Source organism: Salvelinus sp. IW2-2015, unplaced genomic scaffold (genome assembly GCF_002910315.2).
Source record: "Salvelinus sp. IW2-2015 unplaced genomic scaffold, ASM291031v2 Un_scaffold6753, whole genome shotgun sequence".
In the NCBI taxonomy this organism is placed as follows: Eukaryota; Metazoa; Chordata; class Actinopteri; order Salmoniformes; family Salmonidae; genus Salvelinus; species Salvelinus sp. IW2-2015.
In genome coordinates this window covers 6,597-18,221 of record NW_019948015.1, presented here as the reverse complement: position 1 = coordinate 18,221, position 11,625 = coordinate 6,597, and the positions used below count along the sequence as shown (strand labels likewise).

The 11,625-nt window shown below is 47.7% G+C and overlaps 1 protein-coding gene across 1 annotated transcript; it reads right to left on the bottom strand.

Annotated features, from left to right (window-relative positions):
• Positions 1-121: 121 nt before the first annotated feature.
• On the bottom strand, positions 122-7,078 carry LOC112079036 (rho guanine nucleotide exchange factor 26-like). The gene is made up of 2 exons (XM_024145102.1): positions 6,833-7,078; positions 122-939 (listed from the first exon to the last, which is right to left on the bottom strand). Exon 2 carries the CDS (start codon positions 827-829, stop codon positions 122-124), a length of 708 nt encoding a protein of 235 aa, XP_024000870.1. The 5' UTR covers positions 830-939; positions 6,833-7,078.
• Positions 7,079-11,625: the final 4,547 nt, after the last annotated feature.

Below are 11,625 nucleotides of genomic sequence, written 5' to 3'. Positions count from 1 at the left end.
ACCCTACCCCATCCCACGCTCACCTGCAGTATCTCCTCCCTCCATCCACCTCCACCCTTCTGACCCCCACACCCGCGCCCCTCCCCTTGCTGACAGTCTGCCCTCCCTCTCTCCTCCTCCCTCATTGTCCCAGCACCCAACAGATGCCTGCACCTGAGATGGGCGGGGTGTGGAGACTAGGGGGAGAAGGGCTGGGGTTAGGGGGAGACGGGTGAGGGGTTAAGGGGTGAAAGGAAGAAGGGGAGGTTTGGTTATGGTGGTGGTTGTTATTGGGGGTGGCAGGGRGAGAGGGGTGATTGGAGGAGGCAGGGTCCGGCAGTGAGGAACTTGTTCCAAATACTATCTGGTCCCTGTGAGAGGTGAGAGTGAACGGGCTGGAGAGTCGCTTCAGGGCATCCCGTGGCCGCTTGTCTGACCACACCTTCTCCTTGTTACCGATTTGACCAACACTCCCACCATGGTACGCCTTAGTGTCCAATGACGAAAACTTATCCTCMGACTTGAACTTGGACAGAGAGAAACGTCCTTTGGCCAGATGTCCAATGCTTATACTCCTGACTACCCGTGTTCTCCTGGTGGGCTGGTGGAGAACGTGCTTCAGAACACCTGTTCCTCCGCCCGGCGTAGCCACMAGTCTCTCTGCAGGCTGGCTCAGRGTAAAACTRCACTTGTTGTCCTCTACGGGGAAGTCAGTCATGTGGAGTCTGTCTATCTGGTAGCTGAGGGGCCGGGCCTTTGGGTTGCTGGGATCAGTGTGATTGGCTGAGTGACGCTTCCACAGCGGGCTGATRTTATTGTTGGACAGATCCACTTCGTTCCCGCCCTCCATGGCGCATCAATCACGATTGTCTTCTGTTTCTCACTGCGGAGCTGGAGTCTGGTCCGACACGACTGGTCACTGTGGAGACATCCCAACCCCACAGAGAGCTGCAATAACGCCTGGTTGGAAACACAAAGAGAGAGATCAAAAACAAAGCAGGAGCAGAGGAAGTCCTTATTTTTCATTGGTTATGGCTGTCTGTGAGGGTCACGGAGTTGTTGCCATTCTGCCCTTCTACCACGTTCTCGCATTTCTGCTTCTCCCTGCAGTTCTCCAGTCTATTCTGCCTCTCCCTACAGTTCTCGGCATTCTGCCCTTTCCCTATATTCTCAGTCTTCTGCTTGCTCCTACAGTTCTCCGCCATTTCTGCCTATCTCTCCTGCAGTCTCAGCATTCCGCCTTTCCCTACAGTCTCAGCCATTCTGCCTCTCCCTACAGTTATGCAGCACCATTCTGCCTTCTCCCTACATTCTCAGCCCTTCTGCCTTCTTCCCTACAGTTCTGCGCCATTCTGCCTCTCCCTGCATCTCAGTCAAATCTGCCTTCTCTCTTGCAGTTCTCTAGCCATTCTAGCCTTCGCCTACCCAGTCTCATCCATTCTGCCTCTCGCATTTCGCCTCTCATTCTCCACATCTGTTCTCCCAGTTCTCAGCCATTGTCTCCCTACAGGTCTCCAGCCATTCTGCTTCTTCCTGCAGTCTCAGTCATTCTGCCTTTTCCCTGCAGTCTTCAGTCAATTCTGCTCTCCCTGCAGTTCTCAGTCACCTGCCGTTCTCCTGCAGTTCCAGTCACTTGCCTTCTTCCCTGCAGTTCTCAGCATTCTGACTCTCCTACAGTTTCAGCCATTCTGCCTTCTCCCTCAGTCTCAGTCATTCTGCTCTCCTGCAGTTCTCAGTCATTCTGCCTTCTTCCCTGCAGTTCTCGTCATCTGCTTCTCCTGTTCTCTCCCTCTGCCTTCTCCTTGCAGTTCTCAGCCATTCTGCTTCTCCCTACGTTCTCGCCATTCTCTTCTCCTGCGTTCCATACTGCTTCTCAGTTCCTACTCTGAGGCCTTCTCCTACAGTTCTCAGCCTTCTGCCTTCTCCCTAACATGTTCTCCGGCCATTTCTGCTTCTCTCTGCAGTTCTCAGCCATTCTGCCTTCTCCTCTGCAGTTCTCAGCATTCTGCCTTCTCCCTACAGTTCTCAGCCTCATTCTGCCTTTCCCTACAGTTCTCAGTCATCTTGCCTTCTCCCTCAGTTCTCAGTCATCTGCTTTCCGCAGTTCTCAGTATCTGCCTTCTCCTACTTCTCAGCCATCTGCTTCTCCCGCAGTTCTCGCCATTCTGCCTCTCTCTGCAGTTCTCAGCCATTCTGCCTTCTCTCTGCAGTTTTCAGCCATTCTGCCTTTCCCACAGTTCTCGTTCTTCTGCTTCTCCCTACAGTTCTCGCCATTCTTGCCTTCTCCCTGCAGTTCTCGCATTCTGCCTTCTCCCTGCAGTTCTCAGCCATTCTGCTTCTCCTGCAGTTCTTCGGCCATTTTGCTTCTCCTGCAGTTCTCGGCCATTCTGCCTTCTCCCTACAGTTCTCAGTCATTCTGCCTCTCCCTCAGTTCTCGCATTCTGCCTTCTCCCTGCATTCTCGGGCCATTCTGCTTCTCCCTCAGTCTCATCATTGCCTTCTCCCTAGTTCTCAGACATTCTGCTTCTCCTGCAGTTCTAGCCATTCTTGCCTTCTCCCTACAGTTCTCGGTCATTCTGCCTTCTCCCTTCAGTTCTCAGCCTTCTCCCTTCTCCCTGACAGTTCTCAGGCCATTCTGCTTCTCCCTACAGTTCTCAGCCATTTCTGGACTTCTCCCTACAGTTCTCAGCCATTCTGCTTCTCCTACAGTTCTCAGCTTTCTGCCTTCTCCCCTACAGTCTCAGCCATTCTGCCTTCTCCCTTGCAGTTCTCAGTCATTCTGCCTTCTCCTGCGTTCTAGTCATTCTGCCTTCTTCCTGCAGTTCTCAGTCACTCTGCCTCTTCCTGCAGTTCTCAGCTTCTGACTTCTCCTACAGTTCGCCATTCTGCCTTCTCCCTGCAGTTCAGTCATTCTGCCTTCTCCCTGCAGTTTCAGTCACTCTTGCCTTCTCCTACAGTTCTCAGCCATTCCCTTCTCTCTACAGTTCTCGGCCATTCTGCCTTCTCTCTGCAGTTCTCAGCCATTCTGCCTTCTCTCTGCAGTTCTCAGCCATTCTGCCTTCTCCCTACAGTTCTCAGTCATTCTGCCTTCTCCTCAGTTCTCAGTCATTCTGCTCCTTACGTCCTCTGCCTTTCCCTGCAGTTCTCGTACTCTGCTTCTCCCTAAGTTCTCGGCCATTCTGCTTCTCCCTGCAGTTCTCGGCCATTCTGCTTCTCTCTGCGTTTTCAAGCCATTCTGCCTTCTCTCTGCAGTTCTCGCCATTCTGCTTCTCCCTACAGTTCGCAATCATTCTCTTCTCCTACAGTTCTCGGCCATTCTGCTTTCCCTGCAGTTCTCGGCCATTCTGCCTTCTCCCTGCAGTTCTCAGCCATTCTGCTTCTCTCTCTGCAAGTTCTCGGCATTCTGCCTTCTCCCTGCGTTTCGGCATTCTGCCTTTCTCCCTACAGTTCTCAGCATTCTGCCTTCTCCCTGCAGTTCTCAGCATTCTGCCTTCTCCCTGCAGTTCTCGGCCATTCTGCTTCTCCCTACAGTTCTCAGTCATTCTGCCTTTCCCTGCAGTTCTCAGCCATTCTGCTTCTCCCTCAGTCTCAGCCCTTCTGACTTCTCCTCAGTTCTCAGGCATTCTGCCTTCTCCCTACAGTTCTCAGCATTCTGCCTTCTCCCTAGTTCTCGGCATTCTGCCTTTCCCTACAGTTCTCGGCATTCTGCTTCTCCCTACAGTTCTCGGGCATTCTGTTCTCCCTCCAGTTCTCAGCCATTCTGACTTCTCCCTACAGTTCTCAGTCATTCTGCCTTTCTCCTACAGTTCTCAGCATTCTGCCTTCTCCTACAGTTCTCGGCCATTCTTGCCTTCTCCCTACAGTTTCCGCCATTCTGCCTTCTCCCTTACAGTTCTCGGCCATTCTGCCTTCTCCCTACAGTTCTCGGCCATTCTGCCTTCTCCTTACAGTTCTCGCCATTCTGCCTTCTCCCACAGTTCTCGGCCATTCTGCCTTCTCCCTACAGTTCTTCGGCATTCTGCCTTTTCTCCCTACAGTTCTCAGTCTATCTGCTTCTCCCTACGTTTTTCAGTCTTCTGCTTCTCCCTACAGTTCTCAGCCATTCTGCCTTCTCCTACAGGTTCTCAGCCATTCTGCCTTCTCTGCAGTTCTCAGCCATTCTGCTTCTCCCTACAGTTCTCGGTATTCTGCCTTCCCTACAGTTCTCAGTCACTCTGCCTTTCTCCAACAGTTCAGTCATCTGCTTCTCTCAGTCTCTGCATTCTGCCTTCCCTACAGTCTCATCATCTGCCTTCTTCCACAGCTTTCAGTCACTCTGCCTTTCCCTACAGTTCTCAGCATTCTGCCTTCCCCTCAGTTTCAGTCTTCCTTCTTCCTACGTCTCAGCCATTCTGCCTTCTCCTACAGTTCTCGGCATTCTGCCTTCTCCCTACAGTTCTCCCATCTGCCTTCTCCCTACAGTTCTCGGCATTCTGCCTTTCCTACAGTTCTCGCATTAGCTACCCCACGACTGCCTCATGTAAACTACTCCAACGCTGTTTAAACATTTACAAACGTCAATATCATCGCTTGTATATGGTTTCAACAAGGCCCTTATCTTTCATCAGCGAGAAATTAAATCCTTCAAATGAAAAGAATACACTAACTGCAGAGATTTGCAAGATCCATACAGCTATGGAGCCTCCATCCTACTAAACTACACTGTGCAGTTACAGATCCATACAGCTATGGAGCCTCTCCTACTAACTACACTGTAGCAGTTACAGATCCTACAGCTATGGAGCCTCCATCCCACATAACTACACTGTAGCAGTTACAGATCCATACAGCATGAGCCTATCCTACTACTCACTGTAGCAGTTAACGATCCATACGCTAGTTGGCTCCTCCTACTAAACTACACTGTAGCAGTTACAGATCATACAGCTATGGAGCCTCCATCCTACTAAACTCACTTGTAGCAGTTTACAGATCCATACAGCTATGGATGCCTCATCCTACTAACTACACTGTAGCAGTTAAGATCCATACAGCTATGGAGCCTCTCCTACTAAACTACACTGTAGCAGTTACAGATCCATACAGCTATGGAGCCTCCATCTACTAAACTACACTGTAGCGTTACAGAGCTACAGCTATGGGCCTCCATCTACTAAACTACACTGTTAGCAGTTACAGATGCCATCAGCTATGGCGCTCCATCTACTAAACTACACTGTAGCAGTTACAGATCTTACAGCTATGAGCCTCCTCCTACTAAACTACCTGTAGCAGTTACAGATCCATACAGCTATTGGAGCCTCCATCCTACTAAACTACACTGTGACAGTACATATCAAGATGGAGCCCATCCACTAACTCCGAGCGTTACAGACATAGCTATGGAGCCTCCATCCTACTAAACTACACTGTAGCAGTTACAGATCCATACAGCTATGGAGCCTCCATCCTACTAAACTACACTGTAGCAGTTACAGTCCATACAGCTAGGAGCTCCATCCTACTAAACTACACTGTAGCAGTTACAGAGCCATACAGCTATGGAGCCTCCTCCTACTAAACTCACTGTAGCAGTTACAGAGCATACAGCTATGGAGCCTCCATCCTACTAAACTACACTGTAGCGTTACAGATCCATACAGCTATGGAGCCTCCATTACTATAACTACACTGTAGCAGTTACAGATCCATACAGCTATGGAGCCTCCATCCTACTAACTACACAGTAGCAGTTACAGATCCATACAGCTCCATCCTACTAAACTACAACTGTAACGTTACAGATCCATACAGCTATGGAGCCTCCATCCTACTAACTACACTGTAACAGTTACAGATCCATACAGCTATGGAGCTCCATCCTACTAAACTACACGTAGCAGTTACAGATCCATACAGCTATGGGCCTCCATCCTAATAACAAACTGTAGCAGTTACAGATCCATACAGCTATGGAGCCTCCATCCTACTAAACTACACTGGTAGCAGTTACAGATCCATACAAGCTATGGAGCCTCCATCCTACTAAACTACACGGTAGCAGTTACAATCCATACCGCTATGGAGCCTCCATCCATGAAACTACACTTCCACTACATTCCTGAGTTACACAGTTATGATTACACACACACATGTGTTTGGTGCATGCTATTTAGCTAATTAGCCCGGTGATTGGTCGCCTCGTCTTCATCTGTTTTCCATAAAGCAAGCGCTGTAACATGGATATATGCCGTGTGGGAACACTAACCCGAAACGTATCAAGGTGTGTATCAATTTCATAACCCTTTGTTAATTGATTTTTTTTTTTTTTTTTTTAATTTTATGAAAATGATTTTCGCTGATATGCTTCCAAAACAGTACTGCAAGAACATGCATGTTAATGTTCAGACCGAGCGGTGGGAGATCTGGACAAAACTCCCCCCTGAAGAAGACGCATTCGTCTAATGATTCTTAGCGTAATGTAATGGACYTTGAAGTCATGATCAAGGCCTAGGTCGTTCCTTTCCCACTGCACCAGTAGCCTAATACACATGAATAGTATTGGACCACAAAACAGTTCCCTGATACAGTAGAGGACCACTGTCTGACAGTGACAGACAGGCATGCAGACAGCGGAGGAACGTTAACCTTCAATTATAAAGCTCTGAATGAGTTAAGGTGTTAGGTTAAAAGCTATGCAGCAGAACATGTTCAGACAACACATGCGAATGTTGTCTMTGCAKAGAAGTAGGCTGGCTAGTGTAACCAAGTAGCCACAGAAAGAGGGGGAAACAGTTTCCACCATTGACCTATAAAAGAACGGTTCCCACGGCGAGCGTAGTCTATTAACCCGTGAGGGACAAGCTAGACGTACCTTTCTACTGACTCGTCATGGTGCCTGTGTCCTGGACTTCTCAATAGACTAGGCAACGTTTTCTTGTTGTTTGACAGTTTATTTACGCTTGAGGTAAACTATTCCTTTGTGCAAAAAAAAAAAGTTGTTTTATCAGTAATCCGGGGACCGTCGGCTGTTTTCACAGTATCTCGGAAGTCCTATAATTTGTTGTGTACTATCCGAGTGACCCGGGTTGTGTGTTCAGGAGGAGAGGACTGAGCGCTGGGACAGAGCGATGAGGAGGKGGGAGTTGCCGAATGCCAAACAGCACAGAAGCCATCCCAAGTTCACCTGACGTCATGTGCACTACAACTCGACCGAGTTGGACTTGTAAACTAAAGATAAGGGAAGCTATAAACATTCTAAGGGGAAAKAAAACGTCCTAAATAATGTAGGCATATAGTCAAAAAAATCACTGCGTCCATACGGATTTAAAAATGATTTACATTTGGGACAAGTTTGTAAAGTGAAGTGTGGGACTTAGTYCACAATCTAGAAATGTTCAGTGATTTAGCGCCACCCTGTGGTTCTATAGAGTACAGCCACAGTAGACTACAAGACGTCTAGAATAGAACACGTGTTCCGTGTGTTTCTACTGTAATGAAACAGCAGGGAGCAGGTCTCGAACCCTCGACCTTCTAGCCCGAAGTCCGGCGCGCTATCGACTGTGCCGCAAAAGCATGCTCGTGCGGCAGAGTCGATTTCCGCGCTTATAAACCCAGGGTCGTTACACTACTAATACATAAGTAGAAAACTTTGCCTACACAGATTCCAATGACAGTGGTAACTCAAGACTTCTGAGTGATACATTTTAGAAAATCTTATCCAATCTGTTTTTTTTAAATACAGTAGGCTAGACCTACATTAGCTCTGGAGGACCCTAGGTGGCTCACAGCCTGTCCCTGACTTGGGTTCTCAGCTGATGGTATGGAGAACAGCTGGCTTCGTGTGAACTACAATCCCAACGCTTTGTTTTAACGTTTAAAATGTTTATCGATCTTTGCTAACGATACTGATATGTAAAACCTTTGAAACTTAACTTTCATATAAGCGCAGAAAGAATCTTTCAAAAATGAAAGATACTTACTGTGCTGAGTTTTGCAAAGGTGCCCCACTTGACACATCCTCTCACCAAGGAGCCTCAGTTGACACATCCTCTCACCAAGGAGCCTCAGTTGACACATCCTCTCACCAAGGAGCCTCAGTTGACACATCCTCTCACCAAGGAGCCTCAGTTGACACATCCTCTCACCAGCCTCAGTTGACACATCCTCTCACCAAGAGCCTCAGTTGACACATCCTCTCACCAAGGAGCCTAGTTGACACATCCTCTCACCAAGGAGCCTCAGTTGACACATCCTCTCACCAAGGAGCCTCAGTTGACCATCCTCACCAAGGAGCTCAGTTGACACATCCTTCACCAAGGAGCCTCAGTTGACACATCCTCTCACCAAGGAGCCTCAGTTGACACATCCGCTCACCTTTTGCTTGCATTTCATTTGACAATTCCGTTCCACGTTTTTTCGTCTGGATCGCAGGTGTTTCTCAAACTACAGCCAAGGTCAACTTTCCTAAACTGCGTACATTAAGTGTGTCTTTTATATGAGAAAAAATATGTATTTTTTTTATTCAAGTTAAGTTTGAAATGTTTCTAAAACTGAATCACCTGCTGCAGGTCTTACCAGGCTAGGGGACATCCAATGTCCATTACCAGGCTAGGGACATCCAATGTCCATACCAGGCTAGGGACATCCAATGTCCATTACCAGGCTAGGGACATCCAATGTCCATTACCAGGCTAGGAACATCCAATGTCCATTACCAGGCTAGGGGACATCCAATGTCCATTACCAGGCTAGGCGACTCCAATGTCCATTACCAGGCTAGGGAAATCCAATGTCCATTACCAGGCTAGGGGACATCCCATGTCCATTACCAGGCTAGGGACATCCAATGTCCATTACCAGGCTAGGGGACATCCAATGTCCATACAAGGCTAGGGACATCCAATGTCCATTACCAGGCTAGGGGACATCCAATGTCCATTACAAGGGTAGGGGACATCCAATGTCCATTACCAAGCTGAGGGACATCCAATGTCCATTACAAGGGAGGGACATCCAATGTCCATTACAGGCTAGGGGACATCCAATGTCCATTACCAGGCTAGGGGACATCCAATGTCCATTACCAGGCTAGGACATCCAATGTCCATTACCAGGCTAGGGGGACATCCAATGTCCCATTACAAGAGCTAGGGTACAAATTATTCCAATGTCCATTACAAGGCTAGGAAACATCCAATGGCTCTATGAATAAGAGTTATACCTACACTGAATGACAATCTGCCCACGAAAGCAGCCTAAAAAACAAAACTATTTTTCTTTTGTAGACTAAGCTAGGCTATCTGAAATCAACATTTGCTGTTTTAATGAATTGAATATTTGTCCATGACATAACCAGAAAGTGTGCGGAAAACAAAACATTCCTCTCATAGTCCAACTCTAATGATTTGCAGCCGCCCCTACAAGCGGTGGCCCATCGCACGCAAGCTCTCTCCAGCTTCCCGGTTGTGTGCGGTTGGGGTCTAAATTCACGGAACGCCTTGTCGTAGTGATATTGCGCAATGTGCTCTCACGCTTTAGCAGTCACTTCCAAAACAGACTCAAAACAAATAAATTCTCATGGGCAATTGTATGGTTTTTATAATAAACTGAGCGCTAAACAACAAAGCATATTTTGTCGCCCTGTAAAATGATTTATCTGCTTCCCGTTACTGTATGGAACCCTACTAGGACCATGTTCAGTTTACAAATGAAAATCGAAAGTTGCAAATATACTAAAACAAAAATATAAACAACATGTAAAGTGTTGGTCCCATGTTTCATGAGCTGAAATAAAAAGATCCCGGAAATGACTCTAAAATGTTGTGCACAAATGTATTTACATCCCTGTTAGTGAGCATTTCTCCTTTGCCAAGATAATCCAGCCACCAGACAGGTGTGGCATAATCAAGAAGCTGATTAAACATCATGATCATTACACAGGTGCACCTTGTGCTGGGGACAATAAAAGGCCACTATGGAATGTGCARTTTTGTCACGGAACACAATGCCACAGATGTCTCAAGTTTTGAGGGAGCGTGCARTTGACATGCTGACTGCAGGAATGTCCACCAGAGCTGTTGCCACAGAATGTAATGTTCATTTCTCTACCGCCTCCAACGTCGTTTTAGAGAATTTGGCAGTACGTCCAACTGGCCTCACAACAGCAGACCACTTGTAACCAAGCCAACCCAGGACCTCCACATCCGGCTTCTTCACCTGCGGGATCGTCTAAGACCAGCCACCCAGACAGCTGATGAAACTGAGGAGTATTTTTTGTCTGTAATAAAGCCCTTTTGTGTGGAAAAAAATATTTCTGATTGGCTGGGCCTGGCTCCCAAGTGGAGGCTGGGCCTGGCTCCCTCCCAGGCCCACCCATGTCTGCGCCCCTGTCCAGTCATGTAAAATCCATAGATTAGGGTCTAATGCATTTATTTAAATTTGACTGACTGTAACTCATTGAAATTGTTGCATGTTGCGTTTATATTTTTGTCCAGTGTATAAATGCCATGCAAAGAGTAGATGGGGTCCATTATTCTACATGTCAGAAAGGCTCTACACACCCTGTTCTTTCTGAACGTTCCAAAACGTTGTGTCCCACTGAACGCACCCCCAGTTGAATTATCTTTGACCCTTCATGCCAGACTATTTCTTTGTTTGTTGCTGTAGCCTTTCATGTTTCCACTAGGTGGCGCCATTTGTCTTGTTGTCTATTGTTAAAAATCACCTCTACCTCTCCATTGAGTGATAGCTGGACCCACAGGAGCATTTTGAAAAACAAACATATTAAAAATTAAAACTAAATACATTACCAGCCAAAATAATTGACATGAATTATATCAAATCAAATTTATTTATATAGCCCTTCTTACATCAGCTGATATCTCAAAGTGCTGTACAGAAACCCAGCCTAAAACCCCAAACAGCAAGCAATGCAGGTGTAGAAGCACGGTGGCTAGGAAAAACTCCCTAGAAAGGCCAGAACCTAGGAAGAAACCTAGAGAGGAAGGCTATGAGGGGAAGGCCAAAACCTAGAGAGGAAGGCCAGGCTATGAGGGGTGGCCAGTCCTCTTCTGGCTGTGCCTGTCCCACAACAGCCTGTGCACAAACACGAAACTAGTTTATACAATTATGATAAGATAAACACCCTATCCTCCCTTCTCTCTATCCCAACCTACGTACAACACAGCGATCCACCACCCCGCCAGTCAAATACCTGCCTTCTTCCACAGACACCCAGCAGATCCACCTCCTTCTTATCCTAAGCAAGACACTTTCAATGCCACCGTCCTCAACCTGCCTTCCATCCCATATATCAGGACATGTCAGTGAGGCCACGCTTACCACCTGTCTACTTTCTTTTCCAGCAGAGCACACCCTCGAGAGGCCTAGTCCACGTGTCCTCCTCTTCCACAAACATCTCTCTCTCAGAGTGCCCAGTCCCACGTGTCCTGTCTTTTACCAGACAACCGACCCCAGGCCCTAGTTTCCACTGACCTTCTTCCAAGCAGACACACTCACCTACGGGCGATTGTGTGCGCAGTCCTTGGCTTCTTCACAGCAGGACACCTCCGCACGGCCAGTCCAACTCTCGTCCTTTCCTCACATACAGACACTCTTTCAGGCCATGTCCACCTGCCCTTCTTCAGCAACCACCCACACTTTAAG